The sequence below is a fragment of the Muntiacus reevesi genome, chromosome 8 (genome assembly GCF_963930625.1).
Source record: "Muntiacus reevesi chromosome 8, mMunRee1.1, whole genome shotgun sequence".
Taxonomy (NCBI): domain Eukaryota; kingdom Metazoa; phylum Chordata; class Mammalia; order Artiodactyla; family Cervidae; genus Muntiacus; species Muntiacus reevesi.
In genome coordinates, this window is record NC_089256.1 from 23,357,580 (window position 1) to 23,380,889 (window position 23,310).

Below are 23,310 nucleotides of genomic sequence, written 5' to 3' on the forward strand. Positions count from 1 at the left end.
TTTAAGTACATACCCAAAAGATTTGAAAGCAGGAACTCAAACAGATACATGTACACCAACATTCACTGCATCATTCACTACAGCCAAAGGTTAAAACAAATGTCCATCAACAGACGAATGGGTAAACAAAACACGTGACAAAGACACAATGGCATATTAGGCACGATGGAAAGGAATGCAGTCCTGAAACAGGCTAGAACATGGATGAACACTGCATCGCTAAGTGAAATAAGCAAGACCCAGAAGGACAAATATTTGGTTCCATTTATACGAGGTTCTTGAGAAGTCAAACTCAGAGAGACAGAAGTAGAACAGAGGATAGATACTGGGGCTGGGAGCAGGGGAGATGGAAGATGAGGAGTTACGGAGTTACTATTCAATGGGTACAGAGTTCCTGTCTGGGTCAATAAAAAGTTCTGGCAATAGACAGTGGAGATGGTTACATAACACCATGAATATATTTAATACCACTGAATTCTACACTTAGAAATGGGTTAAATGGTAAATTTTATGTTCACCATCTACACTTCTGTGGTGAATTTTACAACAATTCAAAAAAACTTGAAGGATGACAAATAACAACAACAAAAAAGACAGTAACAGTCTTCACTGTGTAACATGCACTAGCACATTCGTTCTACATCTGGAGACAAATTTCAATGTGTGCATTCCCAGAGCAGAGAGATATCTGTGGGCCGTAAGGATGGACCTTTCCTTCCTCACCTGAGCCTGGGCTTAAGAAGTATCCAGAGGCTTTTCAGTGGATCATTCGTCGCACCTTCTGAGGCTGCCCTGTCCCCACAGTATGCTGCATCCTAACCTGTGTCATACACTGTACCAGGGTCTAGGTCAGAGACCCTATGTTGACTAGAGGCCCTTGGGAAGCTGTCTGAGCATCTACTACTTGGAAGAAGAGCAAAACAGTGCAAACTTCAACTTCAGAACTTCTCAGAAAATCAGTATGCCTACAAAAGTACTGATCAACCTTTCCACTTGTATTAATATCACTGCAGTACAGTTACAGTGTAATGGCCACATTTACAACTTTCATTAAAAACCCTCCTTGCTTGTGGTTTGACTACAGGCCTTGGCCAATTTCCTTCAAACCCCAGACTTGTGATGCTGTGCTTAATACTCTAGTTAATTTTAAAGGCCTCTGGAATAAGTGGAAGACACAAGACTGTAAAAGGATCTGGGATGAGATAAACACCTTACACCATTATGCTCATCCCAATTCATGCCACACACAGACACACTGACCTGCATCCTTAAGGGACGGCTCCTGTCAAACCTCTAAGAACACAGAGCAGACTGGATGGCATGAGGCCTTCCCTGATCACCGGCTGGGCTGGGGAGAGACTAGAGAGGGAGTGAGGTCTGCCTGTGGGCCTGGCAGGCTTCATGCCTTTACAAACAAGCTGACAAACCAAGGAGAGAAGTTCCTTCACGTAATAAATAGAAAAGGAATTATTTAGAGCTTAAATTTAAACAACAGAAACCATTTTACTGCTGTTGTTTCTGATTTTAAAATTCACAAGTGACCTCAGACACTGCCACGTATATACTTCAATGAATACTTTTTAAAATGAGTTTTCTTTAGATCTTTAGATGCCAAAAAAAATGAAGATTCTGTGTTTTCCCCTTGACCTTCACAAGAAAAGTAGAAATATTAGAAAGACTAGTTACTCCTGAAAATTGGACTTAAGTACTTTTCCTGTAATATACATTCAAAATATGTATTTTGCATGTTTCTTTCTGAAGGAGTTTTCGTAAAAACCCTTGCTATCTTTAGCACTTTAAAATTAGGAGGAAAAGAAACATATCCTTCTTAATCACATTCATCTACTGATTAGCTAAACTACATGACAGTCACGGGCTTGGCCCTGTTCCATTTTTCTCTATATGCCACCGATCCCATTTTTGGCAGGAAAAAGACCCTGCGTTTCTAGAGACAGCACAACTAATTACAACTAGTTTATCTCTCATTACCTTATCAAGCAAATAACCAAGATGAACATGATACTATGCTAGAAAAAGAACAAAAACACAACGTCCTCAATGTTATTTGCCAGTCATCAGGGCCCACGGCACCACACAGCACAGATGGACCAATGTCTGCCTCCGTGAATTTTAAACTGCCGTTTACAACGTTTCTCTGCTTTTGATGAGCCAGGTTCCACAATATGTCAGCTTGTGAAATTCAAGCAACTGTGTATATATATAAGCGCTTTCATTCAGACTCAGCCATAAACTGCACAAAGCCTGTAAGATCTGCTTAAGAGAAAAATGAAGTTATTCCAAACTGCCACGCACACAGAAACAGCATACACGTGCTTGGGGCTGCCGCGGGAAAGGATGCTAGCCTGTGTTTTTGCACCTGCAGAACTCCCAGAGCCCACGGGCCTGCAGCGTCATCCTGATGGACCTAGCACATGCTGCCGTGACTCTAAGGAGTGACAGAGGGGACTCTGCTCACACATCACAGCATCACGAGAAACAGAGAGCACCCTCCTCTGTTCTCTGCCAGAGGACCAGACACAGTTGAGAAGGACACACACCTGTGCACATCATTTAAAGAACTTCAAGCAAAAAAAAAAAAAAAAAAAAAGAACTTCAAGCAACTGTGCGAAGGCCCATGCCATGATAATCTCATATGAAAAACTGGATCCCTGAGTTTATAGCCAAAGGGCCCAGAACAATGTAAGGAGAGTTTTTTCTCCAGCCACGTATATGCATTGTAATATGCAACTTCTTAATACCAAGTTTATAATACTTCAGAAAACAACAGTTATAGCACATCAATGACTCTGCTGGCTTTATTTATTCAAAAACAAAAGAGGCAAAAAAAATACAGAACAAAAATGTCCAATGTCATCTGAAATAACAAGTTCACCAAAAGGTGGAAAGGTAAACATGAACTGGGGGGATTAACTGCAATCATTAGAGAGAATGAATTGTTTTTCAAAAAATGTATCTCAGGAAAATGCTGACCAATGGGGTAGGTGGTTATTTAACCTCCCACTTTTAGGGGGAGCCAACAGGTCTCAGAGTCTCCTGGGCAGCAGGAGCCGCTCTGAGAAGGCCCTCTTCTGGCTGCAGCTGACATGGGCCTTTCTGGAAGGACAGATCCTTCCTCAGGCTCCCCTTTTGGCAAGGTTAACCAATCACCCACAAGAATTTTTACTTCCAAGAGGAAGTCCTGTAGATACATATCAATTCACACCCATCACTAGTCATCACATCTGCATGTGTAACATGGCACACGGCTGGTGACTTTGGAGGACAAAGTGGGGACCCGGGGAGAAGATGGTGCATGAGCACCCCTACACATCACGCTCCAGAGCACGCAGGTCCTCCAGGAGCTCCTGGGCCACGGTCTGCAGGTGGGGGTTGCGGCTCTTGGCCATAGCCAGGATGCGCTGGAGGGGCAAGGAGCTCCGGAACTCAGAGGCTGACCTGGAGAAGACTTCTGGCTCCAGCACCACAGACTGGACGAGGCGCAGCACGTGGAGACACACCTCTGCGTCGGGATCTGGGGAAGAGGCAATGCTCCGGTTAGAATAAAACCTTCCACGGGAACCCTGGGCAGAAGCCACCCTCAGGGCTTCCTGGTCTTTTGGAATGATGGGTTGGATAGTTTACTGAACTATGAACTGACCCAAACCGGTGTCACTTCTTGACGTTAAAGCTGAGCTCACGAAAGGCACATGAAAACATCTTCTACTTAGTAATGTTCCACCTTCAACTATTATTCACAATCATGTAATTTTAAAATGCTGAACTAAAAATATGAGGGTTTTTCATGTAGTCTGCTGTAATTCTGTCCACTTATATGAGTGCTTTAAAGGTATTACTTCACTTTCACTCCAAGTTCAGCAAACCCGAGAGACCACATACTGACGAGGCATCCCTCAGGCCACTGAGCTCAGCAAAGTCACAGCTGTAACACTCAAGCTGCCTTCTGTTTTCCATGGGAGGCTCCCTGGAGTTACAGAGCCAGCAGCCACGGACCACAGCAGGCACGTAGAAGCAGCTGGACCGAAACAAGAGCCCCAAGCAAGCTGTAAACCTGACCACCACAGATACCCTTCTCCTCACCACGGCTCTCCACTGGGAATGTTAAACATGCCACTGAGTCATTTCTTCATTAGACTCTGTAATAGGAACCAGACTCAAAATCTGTACCTCTTTCCTAGCACTACACTTTAAAAACCTTTAAGCTTTAAGTGGATTGAAGAGAGTAGACTAAACAAGCGCTCAGTGGGCACTGCCATGGCGTGCGCATGCACACACACACACACACACACGCGTGCACACACACACACACGCACACACACACACACACACCCGAGCTCTTCTGTACTGAACAAAAGCACCGAGACACATGGAGACTGCTGTGCTGGGAGGCAGAAACCCCCCTGGGTCCAGACCGTGAAATCCTCCTGTCTGGGGGGACGGGAAGGAAACTCTCTGGCACAAAAACAACCAAAGACACAAGCAGAGTGGCTGACACGGGAAGGAGGACAGGATCTCTATGAAGGCGCCCACTCGGACAGAGGCGCAAGAGGGAGCTCCCCACACTCACCCCACGACCTGCAGTGGCCCAGCAAACACCCAGCAGCCAAGGAGAACAGTCTATGGCAGGAAGCAAAACCATGGAAGGCGATCCCTCTGAGACACAGACCAAAAGGAAGGCCCTCAGCTGAGGGTGGAGATTGCTCTGGCCACTCAGTCCACACCGTCAGCACAGGAAGGAGATGTTCTGAAAGCAGCAGTGCAGAGGTAACCACAGCAACAAACCCCAAGCCCAGCCCAGCCCCGACATTGCCATCCCAGCAGAATAAGACCTGTAAACACTTTACCTCGTTCTCTCCTGCAGAGGTTGAAATGCAGGCCAAAGTCAGCCCATGTTTCCACACAGGCTGTGAGCTAAGGGTTGCTGTTACCTTTTTAAAGGTATTTTTTTTTAAAGGGTTATTTTAAAAGAAAACAAACAGAAAAATAATACACAACAGAAACCACACGTGATTCTCAAAGTTCATAACAGTTACCAGCAAGCTCATTACAGGAAAAGCCTGCTGACCTCCACTCTACTGCCCTATACACAAGGCCCACCATTCAGTCAGAAATAACAGTGACAAAGCAAGGGGAATAAAACTCCACTGAAGTAATAATCAACAGAACCAGACTCAGAGATAACCTAGATGTAGAAACAATTAGAAAAGGAATTTGAAATAAATATGATCAAGAGATGGGTAAACACTGTTTTAGGGTTCTTGCAGTATACCTGAAGCAGTATAATATTTTATTTAAAGACTTTTAATGTTTTAATTTAAAATCAACTGATTAATACAATTAATAATAATTCAGTTCAATCTAGTTCAGTCAGTCATATCTGACTCTTCGGAACGCCATGACTGCAGCATGTCAGGCTTCCCTGTCTATCACCAACTCCTGGAGCTTGCTCAAACTCAAGTCCATTGAGTTGGTGATGCCATCCAACCATCTCATCCTCTGTTGTCCCCTCCTCCTCCTGCCCTCAGTCTTTCATTTCGTAGCTTCAGGGTCTTTTCCAGTGAGTCAGTTCTTCATATCAGGTGGCCAAAGTATTGGAGCTTCAGCTTGAACATCAGTCTTCCCAATAAATATTCAAGACTGATTTCCTTTAGGATTGACTGGTTTGATCTCCTTGCAATCCAAGGGACTCTCAAGAGTTGTCTCCAGCACCATAGTTTGAAAGCATCAATTCTTTGGTGATCAGCCTTCTTTATGGTCCAACTCTCACATCCATACATGACTACTGGAAAAACCATAGCTTTGACTATATGGACCTTTGCCGGCAAAGTGATATCTCTGCTTTTGAATACACTGTCTAGGTTTGTCATAGCTTTTCATCCAAGCAGCATGTGTCTTTTAATGTCATGGCTGCAATCACCATCTGCAGTGATTTTGGAGCCCAAGAAAATAAAAGTCCCTCACTGTTTCCATTGTTTCCCCATCTATTTGCCATAAAGTGATGGGACGAGATGTCCTGATCTTTGCTTTTTGAATGCTGAGTTTTAAGCCAGTTTTTTTCACTTTCTTTCACCTTCACCAAGAAGCTCTTTAGTTCCTCTTCCCTTTCTGCCATTAAAGTGGCATATTAGATATGATAGATAACTAATTATAAATTAATTCACAATTAGAGTTGAAAACTTTAATATTTTTATTTCCATTACTGATTTTAAAAAAGGGAGAAAATCAGTGAAGATACAGAATCCCTTAATGACAATATCAACCAATTTGACCAAATATGCATTCAAAAGAATTCAAAGTACATTCTGCGATCACAAAGAATTAAGTTAGAAATACAGAAATACATAATAAATAACAGAAAATAAGTGAAAAAAATCTCCACATATTATTCAGAATTTTTTCTAAATAACCTGTGGATCAAGAAGAAGTCATAAGGAAAACTAGGAATTACTGTGATTGAAATGAAAATAAAACACATTATCATAATTTGTAGACAGAGTTAAATCACTGCTTATCAGGGGAAATTATAGCACTGAACGCTTGTGTTGGACAAGAACAAAGGTCTCAAATTAATTTCCTTACCTTTCACCCTTAAAAAAAAAAAAGGGACTTCCCTGGTGGTCTGGTGGCTAAGAATCTGCCTGCCAGTGCAGGGGACACAGACAGGTTCAGTCCCTGCTCTGGGAATACGCCATATGCCACGGGGCAACTAAGCCTGTGTATTATAACTACTGAGCCCGCAGGCTGCAACTAACAAAGCCGAAGCTCTAAAGCCCGTGCTTCCCAACAAGAGAAGCCACCACACTGAAGTCCATGAACCGCAAGAAAGAGTGGTCCCTGCTCACTACAGCTAGAGAAAACCCACATGCACCAACAAAGACCCAGCGCAGCCAAAAATAAATAAATTTTTAAATAAAAAAGTAAAAAATCAAACCAAAAACAAGCCAAGGAAAAGTAAAAACAAAGAGCAGAAATCAAGACAAATGAGGACAAACAAAAAAGTAGGGGAAAAAAAATTAGCCCCAAAGCTGACCCTGCTAAAAAGAAATCTACAAAACTGAAAAAATTCTAGCCAGGCCAAACAAGGAAAGGAGGGGAGAAGAAAAGACAGACACAGATGGCAAGTGTTGGGAATGAAAGAGACATCACTATAGAACCTACAGATATTAAAGAAACAATAAGGGAATATGGGCTTCCCTGGTGGCTCAGACAGTAAAGAATCTGCCCGCAAGGCAGGAGACCCAGGTTCAACCCCTGGGTTGAGAAGATTCCCCTGGAGAAAGGAATGGCTATCCACTCCAGTATTCCTGCTCGGAGAATTCCACGAGAGGAGACTGGTGGACTACCGTTCATGGGGTCGCAAAGAGTCAGACAGGACTGAAGTGACTTAGCAGCAGCAGCAACAAAAGGTCTGACCACAGAATCCTGTTAAATCACAAGAATAGTTACAATATGACTTGATTTTTAACCGCTCTCCAGGACATTCTAATCTACTGAAGGAAACAAAACCAACAGAAGGAAACCGGTGCCTCCATCAATGTGGTGGCACACAGCAGGAGAGGGCGGGGTTCAGCAGCTTGCAACTGCCGGCTCTCCCTCCAGGACAGGCCTGGCCACACGGCCAGCCCAGGGCGTCTCCAGAGCACTGCAGGCAGGAGAGGAGAGCTCTCCGGAGCTCCAGAGCTCTCACACCCAGAGCCTGCTCTCCACTGAGCGGTCACCTGTGAGGGCCACAGGGCCAGCCAGACGTGCCATCACTGCTCAGAAGTGTCCAGAACGCCTCCTGCAGCTGCCTTCAGAGTCAGTCTGGGAGCCATTCCCAAACACCAGGGTCATCGCCTGAGACACATCCGGATCCTAACACCCGCACTGAGTCAAGCTGCTGACCACCCAGCCGCAGGCTCCCCTCCAGCCCCTCAGCCAGGCCCTCTGCCCACCCAGCCGCAGGCTCCCCTCCAGCCCCTCAGCCAGGCCAGCAGGCTCTCCCACTGGTGCTCCGCTTACTCACAGTGTCACAGGCGCTGGAGGACACCGCCCTCTCGGAGGTCTCATCCCCCTTGTCCTGCCTCGTCATGGGCCCTCTCTCCTTGCTTCCTCCTCCTCCTTTCCCTCCTGCTCTGAAAACGCTGGTGCGGCCCAGGCCCAGCCTCAGGCCCTTCCACTCCCTGGATGATGTCCATTGCTGCCGCCGCACAGGCATCCTCCACCATGCCGGCTCACAGGGTGGCCTCCAGCCCCAGCCTCTGCGTGACTCAGCTCACAAATCCAGCTGTGCCCTTCACATCTCCCTTTGAACATGAAACAGGCCTCCCGAATTTAACATGAGAAGAATTACTGTTTCTCCCAAGTCCCCCCAACAGCACCATCAGGGATAAGTTTGTTGTTTGGTCACTCAGTCATGTCCGACTCTTTGAGACCCCATGGACTGTCGCTCGCCAGGCTCCTCCGTCCAGGGCATTTTCCAGGCAAGAATACTGGAGTGGGTTGCCATTTCCTTCTCCAGGGGATCTTCCCAACCCAGGGATCAAACCTACATCTCCTGCATTGCAGGTGGACTCTTTACCACTGAGCCACCAGGGAAGCCCAGGGACCAACTACTCAGCCCCAAACCTAAGCATCAACCCAGCTTCCTCTTCTTTATATTCCCGTCCCTTCAAAATGGATCTTGAATCCAGTCACGTCAATCACTGTTACCACCCCTGCTATCCCCAGACTCCCACAGCCTTCTCACCCACACCCCGCACCTGCCCCCTGTTCCCCTCGCAGCAGCCCGATGGAGCCTGGAGACAGCCCTTCAGCCCAGGGCCACCCCTGCTCTGCCATCACAGCCCACTCCAGCCCAACGGGTTCCCTGACCTCCCCTCCTGACACTGCCCCACACCTCTCTACCACACTGGCTGCTTCACCCCCACGTTCTCACAGACCATGACCACTGTACAGCCCTCCCACGGCACCCCTCACCACAGAGCTCTGATGGCTTCTCCTCTGCCTCACTCAGGTCCCCACTGCCCACAGAGCAGTCCCACTTGGCCCCTGGAGCCCTCACATCACCCTCTCTTTACTGTGCTAGAAGATTTCCACCACTCTGCTGGTCGTCAGGTCTCCCCAGCTGAACGTACGCTCCGTGAGGGGAAGAGCTTGGCCTGGGCACTTCTGAACCTCCAGTTTCCCAGGCAGGACTGGCGTTCAAGGACACCTGTAAGGCAGACGCTGCTCGAGCACTCCTGCCCATGGTGCCCGCAACCCTCGGGGCAGAGGACACCCCTCCCAACTCAGCAGTGAAGTCTGCAGAGGAGATGCCAAGCGCAGCAGTGTACTTTGTGAGAGACTAAAGAAGTACAGTATCTAGTCTCTACTCTCTTACCTAGTTAGGGACTTTTTTTTCCAGTAAAGTAGTTGAAGGCCACTAACAAGTAACAGAAGAGAAAGTACAAATACAAGTCTGTTGATAATATTCGCCATGATACGCTAAGGAAGGAATGATCAGTCTTGGTGGGGCGGGACATCTGGAAAGGTTCCCTAGAGAGTGCTTTCAAGTTGGATTTTGAAGAGCTGGGAACATAAAGCATCTAATCATTTATCCTATTTCTCATTTCTTCTTTCCAAAATCCAAAAAGATGTTATAATATCAACCTTTACCAATTACAGGATGTGAGCATCTTGGCTCCTTCCATCAGCTCATCTGTTTCTAGACTGCCCTCCAGCACAGACTCTGCACTGCCCTCTTTCCAAATCACTTCTCAACTTTCTCCATATTCTTAACACAATGCTTCAGACAACAGATCACACACAGAGGGCAGTGGGAAAAGATCACCTTGCCCAGCTAGGAACCTGCTCCTTTTCTAAAACACACTTGAAGAGCAGATGGGTCAGCTCTGACACACACCCAGAGCCTGACTCACACCCAAATTAGTCCCAATTCAACACATGTCAAAACACATTAAAATAAGCAGATGTCAGTAACCATATCAGAAGTATGGCCAGAAACACAGAATTCTCAGAATGGTGTATCATCTCTTAAATAGAGGTAACGCACAATTTTCACATCTTAAATTAAATGTGGGTTTAAACGATAACAACAGCATGGTGGCCCAGGAGAGAACACACAGGCTTAGGCGGGGAGTGTAGAGTCAGAGGGCAGGAAACGACCAGCACACAGGGCACCTTGCTAACTGCCCAGCCTTGGCCAGGAAGGACTTCTCACTCTCTGAGTCTCGGCCCCAGGACACATGCCCATCCCAAAGGGTTTGAGAGGCATGTGAGATAACACATATAAGCGCATGCAGGGTGGAGCAGGAGCCTGTAAACGTGGCTGCTAGACTCTGACTGGCTGCCGTGCTGCCTCCAGCTGTGATGATTATCACACAACTGTGGCCTATCAGAACTCAAGCATCTTACCTAAAAGAGCTTCCAAGAGTTACCTTTCGGGTTATTTTTCTGATAAGTTTAGCTTATGGATAGTTCATCTGAAGCAAGAGGGTTTGTGCCAGCAGCGGTTTCTGTTTCTGGAGATGATGCAGCGTGGGGAGAAGCAGTGGCAGGGATGAGAAGACAAGGCTGGGGGCTGGATGCACAGATGGCCTGCTCCCAAGTGCTTTCTGGGGAGAAGCGCAGCCACACCACACACCCAAGGGAAATAGGAAGCTACCAAATTCACCCCTGCTGACATTTTCTTTGTTGAAATTTTGCCCTCACACAAAGAAGAAAAAAATACTGAAAGAGAAAAAAAAAAAAAAGCAAAAGGCAGCAGTGACCCATAGGATAACACCAAACTTGTTAAGAGTCCTGGAAGGAGAGGGGTTGGAAGACATAAATGCACTGTGAAGATACAACGGCCCCAGATATCCAAATGTGAGGTAAACCACAAACCTAGAGAGCTGCACCAAGGCTTGCCTTGTCTGAACACCAGTGACAGAGACTCACAGAAGGGAAAAGAAGAAAAACCACGTGAGGTGGAGAAAAGGGAAGAAGGACAGCAGGCTCCTGGTGAGAACACATGAGGGCCAGAGGGCAGCGACATTTAATACTTTAAATGTCTTTCAAGTAATGAAACTGGGAAGCCCACATCCAACAAGCTATCCTCTGAAAATCATGGCAAATAAACACTTTGTAAGACAAACAGAAATGGAGAGAATTGTACCCCAGGCAGGCCTGCACCCCAAGAAATGGTAAAAGTCCTTTAGGCAGGAGAATGCTACAGGTGGAAACTGAGATCCATACAAAGGAATGGGAGCACCAGGGGTGGGAAATCACACACGCTTTTCTTCCTATCTTTTCAATCTCTTTAAAAGGGACCTGATTAAAGCAAAAATAATAAAAACGTATTTCTAGGTTTTCAACACACGTATGACAATTTTAAGAGAATGGAAGGGGGAAAAGAAGTATACTGTTAACACTGCACATGAGTGGTTGGAAGGTGGACTATGATAAGTTAAATATGTATATCTTACACATCAGAATAACCACTAAAAGAAATACTTTTTAAAAAGCGAAGTAGCTAATAAACCAGTAATGGAGATAAGATGGAATCAAACAAAACTACTAAATTCATACAAAAAAAGAAAAGTGAAAAAGAACAAAGAACAGATATGACAAGTAGAAAACAAACAGCAAAATGACACTTCAGTTCAGTTCAGTTGCTCAGTCGTGTCAGACTCTTTGCGACCCCATGAACTGCAGCACGCCAGGCCTCCCTGTCCATCACCAACTCCCGGAGTTTACTCAAACCCATGTTTAACACCTATGTAACACCTACCATATCAGGTGTTGGCCCGGGCACTACTGTGTTTTAATACACACTGAGACTCTTGAGGTAGAAATCGCCATTTTGCAGATCAGAAAAGGGAGAGCCTAAAAGGTAGTTCCCAAGTAGAAGAGCTGGCATTTCTCCAGGTTTAAGGAATCCCAAAATCCATGTTCCTTAAAACATATCAAATTTCCTAACATGAAAACTGATAAATGTAGGAACTAATTACTGGAAGAAGTAATTAAATCTTTTTCCTTTACAAATTAGGAGAGATTCCTATTTTCTAGTACAATATCATACAACAGATCTAACTAAAAGCAAAGGGGCATAAAAAAAGTTTTAGAATTCTTAGTCCTGAGCAGTTATGACAGTCTAGAGTTACGAAAACAGCCACCAACACTGAGAAGGACATACTGCTTCTCAGAGAATATTTCTGTTTTCTCATTCTGTAATAAAATATATATTCATCTTCCTAAAATACACACCAAATTCTGTAACAAATTTCAATTGTTAAGTTAAAGCAATTTTAAACACAATTCAGGGGACAAACACCCTGGGCTTGATAGACCTTGTTGTTAATTTGCCTGCGGTAACAAATAACTCTAAGGACATCAAGAAGATGAATTTTCAGAAGACTGATTAGGCTTGGGCTGTACTCACTGTGTCAAAAGAACCATCACTGTCATCATGAACAAGGAAGCCTGCTGGCGGAGACAAGAGAGGCATTAAGGTGTCTTCGCCCCACCCCCCACTGCATGGGACCTGGAGTTCAAGCAGGAACAAACTACCCTGGTCAAAGAATGCCACTTCTGGTGAGTGTCTGAAACTGACAGACACTGTTGGGTTGCTGGCTACCTCAGTTCAGTTTAGTCGCTCAGTCGTGTCCGACTCTTTGCAACACTATGAATCGCAGCACGCCAGGCCTCCCTGTCCATCACAAACTCCCAGAGTTTACTCAAACACATGTCCATCGAGTCGGTGATGCCATCCAATCACCTCATCCTCTGTCGTCCCCTTCTCCTCCTGCCCCAATCCCTCCCAGCATCAGGGTCTTTTCCAGTGAGTCACCTCTTCGCATGCGGTGGCCAAAATATTGGAGTTTCAGCTTCAGCATCAGTCCTTCCAATGAGCACCCAGGACTGATCTGCCTTAGGATGGACTGGGTGGATCTCCTTGCAGTCCAAGGGACTCTCAAGAGTCTTCTCCAACACCACAATTCAAAATCATCAATTCTTCGGCACTCAGCTTTCTTCACAGTCCAACTCTCACATCCGTACATGACCACTGGAAAAACCATAGCCTTGACTAGACAGACTTTTGTTGGCAAAGTAATGTCTCTGCTTTTTAATATGCTGTCTAGGTTGGTCATAACTTTCCTTCCAAGGAGTAAACATCTTTTAACTTCATGGCTGCAATCACCATCTGCAGTGATTTTGGAACCCAGAAAAATAATGTCTGACACTTTCCACTGTTTCCCCATCTACTTGCCATGAAGTGATGGAGCCAGATGCCATGATCTTAGTTTTCTGAATGTTGAGTTTTAAGCCAACTTTTTTACTCTCCTCTTTTACTTTCATCAAGACGTTCTTTAGTTCCTCTTCACTTTCTGCCATAAGAGTGGTGTCATCTGCATATCTGAGGTTATTGATATTTCTCCTGGCAATCTTGATTCCAGCTTGTGCTTCTTCCAGCCCAGCGTTTCTCATGATGTACTCTGCATATAAGTTAAATAAGCAGGGTGACAATATACAGTCTTGATGTACTCCTTTTCCTATTGGAAATCAGTCTGTTGTTCCACATCCAGTTCTAACTGTTGCTTCCTGACCTGCATACAGGTTTCTCAAGAGGCAGGTCAGGTGGCCTGGTATTCCCATCTCTTTCAGAATTTTCCACAGTTTATTGTGATCCACACAGTCGAAGGCTTTGGCATAGTCAATAAAGCAGAAATAGATGTTTTTCTGGAACTTCTTGCTTTTTCGATGATCCAGTGGATGTTGGCAATTTGATCTCTGGTTCCTCTGCCTTTTCTAAAACCAGCTTGAACATCTGGAAGTTCACGGCTCACGTATTGCTGAAGCCTGGCTTGCAGAATTTTGAGCATTACTTTACTAGTGTGTGAGATGAGTGCAAGTGGGTGGTAGTCTGAGCATTCTTTGGGATTGCCTTTCTTAGGGACTGGAATGAAAACTGACCTTTTCCAGTCCTGTGGCCGCTGCTGAGTTTTCCAAATTTGCTGGCAAATGACACTTAAATCCAAAGAAATTAATAATCACACCAAATATAAATTACCTAAACATTACAATTAAAAAGTAGAGATTTTTCTAATTCATTTTAAAAATTCAAGGCTCAACTATATGCTGTTTACAAGAAATCCACATTAAATATAAAGAAACAGGTAGGTAAAAGAATGGAAATACATTTTTTAACATTTTATATACATATAAGTGTATTTTATACATGTATGTTTTACATATGTACTCCAGTTCAGTTCAGTTGCTCAGTCGTGTCCGACTCTTTGCGACCCCATGAACTGCAGCACGCCAGGCCTCCCTGTCCATCACCAACTCCCGGAGTTTACCCAAACCCATTTCCATTAAGTTGGTGATACCATCCAACCATCTCATCCTCTGTCATCCCCTTCTTCTCCTGCCCCCAATCCCTCCCAGCATCAGGGTCTTTTCCAGTGAGTCACCTCTTCACATCAGGTGGCCAAAGTACTGGAGTTTCAGCTTCAACATCAGTCCCACCAGTGAACACCCAGGACTCCTTTAGGGTGGATCTCCTTGCAGTCCAGGGGACTCTGAAGAGTCCCATCAGTCCCACCAGTGAACATCAGTCCCGCCAGTGAGCACCCAGGATCTTCTTTAGGGTGGATCTCCTTGCAGTCCAAGGGACTCTCAAGAGTCTTCAACACCACAGTTCAAAAGCATCGATTCTTCGGCGCTCAGCTTTCTTTATAGTCCAACTCTCACATCCGTACATGACCACTGGAAAAACCATAGCCTTGACTAGACAGACCTTTGTTGACAAAGGAATGTCTCTGCTTTTCAATATGCTGTCTAGGTTGGTCATAACTTTCCTTCCAAGGAGTAAGTGTCTTTTAATTTCATGGCTGCAATCACCATCTGCAGTGATTTTGGAACCCAGGAAAATAAAGTCAGTCACTGTTTCCACTGTTTCCCCATCTACTTGCCATGAAGTGATGGGGCCAGATGCCATGATCTTAGTTTTCTGAATGTTGAGTTTTAAGCCAACTTTTTTACTCTCCTCTTTCACTTTCATCAAGACGCTCTTTAGTTCCTCTTCACTTTCTGCCATAAGGGTGGTGTCATCTGCATATCTGAGGTTATTGATATTTCTCCTGGCAATCTTGATTCCAGTTTGTGCTTCCTCCAGCCCAGCGTTTCTCATGATGTACTCTGCATATGAGTTAAATAAGCAGGGTGACGATATGCAGCCTTATTAAAATAAACTAATACTAATCCCTGGTGGCTCAGACAGTAAAGAACCCACCTGCAATGCAGGAGACCCAGGTTTGATCCCTGAGTCGGGAAGAGTCCCTGGAGAAGGGCATGGCAATCCACTCCAGTATTCTTGCTCAGAGAATTTCATGGACAGATCATGGGGTCCCAAAGAGTCGGATACGACTCAACAACTCTCAGTCAGTCAATACTAATCAAAAGAAAGATACAGGGGCTATACTAACCTCAAGTAAAGTAGCACTCAGAGAAAGGACTATTAGTAGGGATAAGGAAGGACATTTTGAAATGATTAAAAGAAAAGTCTATTAACAGGACATAACCATCATAAACGTTCACGTACTGAATAAGAGAGCTTCAAAACACATGAAGTAAAAACTGACAGCACTGAAAGGAAAAATAAATCCACAGTGATGGCCAAAGATTTCAATATTCTTCTCTTGATAACTGATAAAAAAGTAAAAAATCAGTAAGGATATAGAACACTAAACAACATACCAACCAACCTGAAAGTTGCTGCTGTTGTTACTAACATTTATAAAACACCCCACCCCAAAACAATAATATATGCAATCTTTTTCAAGTGTGGTGGAACATTCCCAAGATAGACCACTGGCACTAAAAGACAAGTCTCAATAAATAAAAAAGGACTGGAATCATACATGTATGTTTTCTTACCACAGCAGAATTAAATTGCAAATCTATACCAGAAACACATCTAGAAAATCTCCAAATATTTGGAAATGTCAACTTAGCTTAGAACATGCACCATACAGCAAACATACTGAAGAGTCAGTCGTGTGGCATCACAACCCCCAGAGTCAGACACACCTGACCTGCTACACCTCATCCTGCACTCTATCAGTCAGGCCTAACAGACTTCTGTGTATATTCAAAACTACGGGTGACTTTGCATTCTCTTCACTGCAGATTACCCAGAGGTCCTCAAGAGGCCACCAGACGTCACTGCAGACACGAGAAGGCCCACGAGGTCCTGCAGGCCACATCGCTTCCCTTCACGGCCTCTCCCTCCCCTGGGCTCACCCCCTCCCACCCCGCCCCACACCACCACCCTCCACCTCCACCCCAGTCCTCCCACACAGCTTCGCCCCACAGCTCTCCAAGTCTGCCTTCCCGAGGCGTCCGGGACATCTGGACGCTAGTCTAATGGCCCTACTCAGAGTTTGGAAAGACCCCTGGCGCAGCTCTCCTCCCCACCTAGGGCAACTCTGCAACCGTCACCAACCCTGATCTCCTGGCTACTGCCCAGCAGAGAAAGCACAGGTCAGGCCTCACCCCTCCCCACCTCACTTCCTGGGCCAGCAGCCCGCCTAGTAATCAGCAGGCGCTCAAAAGTATCTAAAGAATGGATACGTGAATTTGCAAGTGAGAGATTATGGGGATGAATGTGCTCTCCAAGCAGGCACCTGCCACACGCCGCATGGGGAAGCAAAGCAGGTTCTGACCAGGGTTCTCCCACTTGTGAGCAGTGACTCCAGAAAAAACCACTTTCTGGTGACACAGTTGTGCCCAAGGTGACAGACAGAGCAAACACAACCCTCTCTACATGTGGCTGTGAGTCAGCCCCGTGTGCGGTGGGCTCGTGGCTCTGTAAACTGGCTATGTGGTGCATAGCCCAGAGGACACGGGTTCCCCGAGAACTGGTCTATGACGCTCCCCTCTCCGAGTGAGATGAGGGAAACCCACACACTGAGAACGAACAGACTAGGAACCTCAGTACAAACATGAACAGAGAGCCAGGGACCTTGCAGTAACCTCCAGAGACCAGACCCAAGTTCCCTCCTGCTCCTGACAAGAGCTGACAGAGCTCTGGTCATGCTGCAGGTGACGGCCGAGCACCATGTGGGGCACAGACCATGTGACTGTAATAGCAGGCACCCTGGCAGACCGGACAGGGGGAAACAGGGGCTGGCCAGGTTCCAGCAAAGAGCCAGGGTAAGGAGGGTCCTCACACAGGAGCCGAGCGCCACTGAGGGTCGAGTGACCCCAGGCTTCCTGGCTCGTCTGCCCCTACACTCCACGCGTCCTTCTCCTGCTCTCATGCCCATGGTTTCAGGGCAGCTCTGAGGTGGGCAGCTGGGCTTGTGAGGGATTCAGCAACCAGGAAGAAGGTGCTCTGGACGCGGACAAAGGCATCCCTCAATGGCTGCCCTGAGGTCAAGTACTCCCCGAGCCACTGCTGTGTAAGCCCCTTGGGCCCAGCTGGTCTCTGAGTGGACTGCCTCTAGCCAGCCTGCCCTGGAAAACATCACAGTCACCTCACTGTGCCCCTTTAGCCGACAAATCTATGTAGCACTTTAATTCGATAAAAACCAGTCCACCATCCTCTTATCTGGAGAAGGAAATGGCAACCCACTCTGGTGTTCTTGCCTGGAGAATTCCATGGACAAAAGAGCCTGGCGGGCTACAGTCCACGGGGTCACAAAGAGTCGGACATGACTGAGCGACTAACATATCCTCTTATCAGTGAGTCGGCTGCCCCATACCTCCTGACTCTTCTCAAGACACCAGCAAATCGACAAGTTGGGTGTTTATCTTGGAAGCAACACTTCTTATCATCTTTTTTTAAAATTAAAAAAACCTTCTTCAAATTCTGATAGAAACTGTGAATTAATCCTCTCCAACAACCCTCCACACACATACACACCCCCCCCACACACACACCCCACACGTACACACACCCGCCCCCAACACACACACACCCACACATACATCCTTGAAGACCCCAGAGTGTGAGGCTCTCCTCTGCCTCCAGGAGGAAGCTGGCAATCTGTCGGACAGGTCCTGGTTTCCCTGCCAGGAGACAGAGGCCCCCTTGGGAATGCCAGGAACAGGCTACCCCAGAGCTGACCAGACTCCCTCCTCTCAGGGAGCGACTAAGGGGCTAGCCTCTTCCACAAGCCTCTTATCCTCATCCATCAGACGGCAAACAGAATGAAAACCACAATCGCAGAAAACTAACCAAACTGATCACTTGGACCATACCTTTGTCTGACTCAATGAAACTATGAGCCATGCTGTGCAGGGCCACCCAAGACAGATGCGTCATGGTGGAGAGTTCTGAAAAAATGTCATCCACTGGAGAAGGGAATGGCAAACCACTTCAGCATTCTTGCCTTCAGAACTCCATGAACAGTATGAAAAGGCAAAAAGATATGACACTGAAAGATGAACTCCCCAGGTCGGTAGGTACCCAATTTGCTACTGGAGAAGAGTGGAGAAATAACTCTAGAGAGAATGAAGCAGCTGAGCCAAAGCGGAAACAACACCCAGCTGGGAATGTGTCTGGTGGTGAAAGCGAAGTCCAACGCTATAAAGAACAATATTGCGTAGGAACCTGGAATGTTAGGCCCATGAATCAAGGTAAATCGGACATGGTCAAGCAAAAGATGGCAAGAGTGAACATAAACATTTTAGCAATCCGTGAATTAAAATGAGTGAAATTTTAGTTCACTAAAATGAATGGGAGAATTTAATTCAGATGGCCATTATATCTACTACTGTGGGCAAGAATCCCTTCAAAGAAATGGAGTAGCTCTCATAGTCAACAAAAGAGTCCAAAATGCAGTACTTGGATACAATCTCAAAAATGACAGCATGATCTCTGTTCATTTCCAAGCCAAACCATTCAATATCACTGTAATCCAAGTCTATGTTCCAACCACTAATGCTGAAGAAGCTGAAGCTGAACAGTTCTATGAAGACCTACAAGACCTTCTAGAACTAACACCCAAAAAAGATGTCCTTTCCATTATAGGAGACTGGGATGCAAAGTAGGAAGTCAAGAGATACCTGGAGTAACAGGCAAGTTTGGCCTTGGAGTACGGAATGAAGCAGGGCAAAGGCAAACCAAGTTTTGCCAAGAGAATACACACTGATCATAGCAAACAACCTCTTCCAGCAACACAAGAGATGACTCTACACATGGACATTACCAGATGGTCAATACCCAAATCAGACTGATTATATTCTCTGCAGCCAAAGATGGAGATGCTTTATACAGTCAGCAAAAACAAGACTGGAAGCTGGCTATGGCTCAGATCATGAACTCCTTATTGCAAAATTCAGACTTAAATTGAAGTAAGTAGGGAAAACCACTAGGCCAGTCAGGTGTGTGTGTGTATGTGTGTGTGTGTGTGTGTGTCAGTCACTCAGTTGTGTCCAACTCTTTGTGACCCCAGGGACTATAACCTGCCAGGCTGCTCTGTCCATGAAATTCTCCAGGCAAGAATACTAGAGTGGGTAGCCATTTTCTTCTCCAGGGGATCTTCCCGACTCAGGGATGTAACCTGGGCTTCCCGCATTGTAGACAAACTCTTTATGGTCTGAGTCACCAAGGAAGACCATTCAGGTATGACCTAAATCAAATACCTAACAATTATACAGTGGAAGTGACAAACAGAGTCAAGGGTTTAGATCTGATTACACAGTGCCTAAAGAACTATGGATGGAAATTCATAACATTATACAGGACACAGTGATCAAAACCATCCCCAAGTAAAAGAAATGCAAAGAGGCAAAATGGTTGTCTCAGGAGGCCTTACAAATAGCTGAGAAAAGAAGAGAGGCTAAAGGCAAAGGAGATAAGGAAAGATATATCCATCTGAATCCAGAGTTCCACAGAATAGCAAGGAGAGACAGGAAAGTCTTCCTAAGTGAACAATGTAAAGAGCTAGAGGAAAACAACAGAATTGCAAAGACTATCCATCTCTTCAAGAAAATTAGAGACATCAAGGGAACATTTCATGCAGAGATGGGTATGATAAAGGACATAAAAAGTATGGACCTAACAGAAGCAGAAGATATTAATAGGAGGTGGCAAAAATACACAGAAGAACTATACAAAAAAGATCTTAATGACCTGGATGGGTCACCTATAGCCAGACATCCTGGAATGTGAAGTCAAGTGGACCTTAGGAAGCATCACTATGAACAAAGCTAGTGGAGGTGATGGAATTCCAGCAGAGCTACTTCAAATATTAAAACATGATGCCATTAAAGTGCTGCATTTCATATACAAGAAAATTTGTGGCCACAGGACTGGAAAAGATCAGTTTTTATTCCAATCTCAAAGAAGGACAATGCCAAAGAATGCTCAGACTACTGCACAGTTGCACTCATTTCACATGTTACCAAGGTTATGCTCAAAATCCTTCAAAGCTAGGCTTCAGCAGTACATGAACCAAGAACTTCCAGATGTACAAGATGGATTTAGAAAAGATAGAGGAACCAGAGATCAAATTGCCAACATCCGCTGGATCATAGAAAAGGCAAGAGAATTCCAGAAAAACATCTACTTCTGCTTCACTGACTACACTAGAGCCTTTGACTGTATGGATCACAACAAGCTGTGGAAAATTCTTCAACAGATGGGAATACCAGACCACCTTACATGCCTCCTGAGAAATCGCTATGCAGATCAAGAAGCAACAGTCATAACCGGACATGGAACAACAGACTGGTTCCAAACTGGGAAAGGACATCAAGGCTATATACTGTCACCCTGCTTATTTAACGTATATGCAGAGTACATCATGTGAAATGCCGGGATGGATGAAACACAAGCTGGAATCAAGATTGCTGGGAGAAATATCAATAACCTCAGATATGTAGATGACACCACCCTTACGGCAGAAAGCAAAGAGGAACTAAAGAGACTCTTGATGAAGGTGAAAGATGAGAGTGGAAAAAGCTGGTTTAAAACTCAACATTCAAAAAACTAATAAGATTATGGCAGCTGATTCCATCACTTCACGGCAAATAGGTGGGGAAAATGTGGAAACAGTGTCAGATTTCATTTTCTTGGGCTCCAAAACCATTGCAGATGATGACTGCAGTCATGAAATTAAAAGACGCTTGCTCCTTGGAAGAAAAGCTATGACAAACCTAGACATCATATTAAAAAGTTAGAGACATTACTTTGACGACAAAGGCCCTTATAATCAAAGCTATGGTTTTGCCAGCAGTCATGTATTCATGTGAGAGTTGGACAATAAAGAAGGCTGAACGCCAAAGAATTGATGCTTTTGAATTTTGGTGTTGGAGAAGACTCTTGAGAGCCCCTTGGACTGCAAGGAGATCAAACCAATCAATCCTAAAGGAAATCAACCCTGAATATTCATTGGAAGGACTAATGCCGAAGCTGAAGTGCCAATACTTTGGCCACCTGATGAGAAAAGCTAACTCATTAGAAAAGACCCTGATTCTGGGAAAGACTGAGGGCAGGAGGAGAAGGGGACGACAGAGGATGAGATGGTTGGATGGCATCACTAACTCAATGAACATGAGTTTCAGCAAACTCCAGGAGATGGTAAAGGACGAAGGACAGGGAAGTCTGGCGTGCTGCAGTCCATGGGGTCACAAAGAGTCGGACATGACTGAGCAACTGAAGAACAGAATAAGGGGCTGGCAGGACCAGCCAGAGACATACAGGATCTGGGTGTCCCGCTCCGCCGCTCCTCCAGGACGGAGGAGCCCCATGCACCAGGTGGTCCAAGCGCAGGAGCCACCAGAGGGCTTCCCGCCCCTTCCTCACTTCTAGTGAAGTTCTCACTTCAATTTTAAAACAGCCTGTTATTTTCTTTCTGACTTAAGAATCAGACTCAAAATGTTTGGACCTCTGGGGTTTAGCAGTTTTCTAATGCTACAGTGTTTATATCACAGTCCTGGTAGTAGGCGGTCAGCTACTGACAGAGGTCAGAGCATATGAAAACACAATGCATTCTCAGACCCACAAGGACCTCATCATGCAGGGCTGTGGAACCCTCCCTGTACACTGAGAATCAGAGCAGCTTTCAGAGTCTGCATTTCCATAGAGAAACCGCGACCTGTGAGAATGCCATCTTTCACCTGGGCTCTCAGACCAGCTTCAGGAGTCAAGAAAGCGTTGATCTCTCCAGTCGTGAGATGGGATCTCTACATGTGCCATGGGACTACGGGTAGAACTGACCACCTACTGCAGGTCTGACTTTCCGGAAGGGATCATGATAAAAATAACTCACATCTGACGAGCAATTCACCACATACAAAGTGTCTTGACACACGTTACTGCCTTTTTTACTTCAGGGAAAATCTCCTTAGGCCAAAAGGAAACCAACACTCTGCTGTCAAGCAACCTGGTGACTCAGAGGTAAAGAATCCACCTGCCAATGCAGGAGACACCGGAGACTCGGGTTCCATCCCTGGATCGGGAAGCTCCCCTGGAGAAGTAATGGCAACCTGCTTCAGTATTCTTGCCTGGAGAATCTCATGGACAGAGGACCCTGGCAGGCTACAGTCCATGGGGTCACAAAGAGCTGGACGTGACTGAGTGAGCACACGTGCACGAGCACACACACAACCTGAGGGTCGTGTGAGGGAAGGGGTGCTTCTTCCCCGACTCCGAGGAGGAGTGGGCTGTGAGGATCCCGCTGCAGAGGGAAAGAACTCCTCAAGGAGCTTTCCACCTTCTGGAGGGAGAAGAGTGGCCGAGATGAGGGCCATCTGAAGGCAGGGGCCAATCCTAGTGAAAGTGAGAGGGTGTTCAAATCCTAACTCAAAAGCCTCCTCCAGAGTCCCACACGAAATCATGTGAGGAGGCCAACCTCAGAAAGAGCCCCCGCCCCCCCTGGGCCCAGAGCTCAGCAGCTTAAATTTGTAAGTGGAGAAGCAGGGAAGCTTTTCTACGTCAGCACTAAACTCGCATGGAATCAATTCCGCCAGAACACCACAGCCCTAGCTGTGCAGGCTCAGAGCAACCCGGGCTTCCACGAGCCTCAGCACCTCTGCGTATAAAGTGTCCCTCTGTGAAGAACACACACAGCACAGGCAGCACAGGCTTCAGTCCAGGGGCTGTCACGCAGCGAGTGTGCGGAGAACGAGTGTGCTCATGTGTGCTCTCCACTCTGTTCACCATGGAAGCTGTGCGGATAAGCCAGTCGCATGTATTCGACAAAACAGTACACAGAAGGCAATCCTCCACTATCATGTCTCACAGATGAAAACCCCGCCTTGGCAATGCTGAACCTTTAAAGAATGAAATCAGTAAAGTCTGTCTTCCTGAGATTTAAG

The 23,310-nt window shown here is 45.9% G+C and overlaps 1 protein-coding gene across 6 annotated transcripts in view; it reads right to left on the reverse strand.

Annotated features, from left to right (window-relative positions):
* Positions 1-2,788: 2,788 nt before the first annotated feature.
* The window catches only part of HSF2BP (heat shock transcription factor 2 binding protein), a 79,335-nt gene continuing 58,813 nt past the window's right edge, over positions 2,789-23,310 (reverse strand). For all 6 annotated transcript variants that reach the window (XM_065942442.1, XM_065942441.1, XM_065942444.1 and 3 more), the window contains one exon: positions 2,789-3,532. In XM_065942442.1, the coding sequence (XP_065798514.1) occupies positions 3,324-3,532 (209 nt within the window). In that variant the 3' untranslated portion in view covers positions 2,789-3,323. The remainder of the gene's footprint in view (positions 3,533-23,310) is intronic.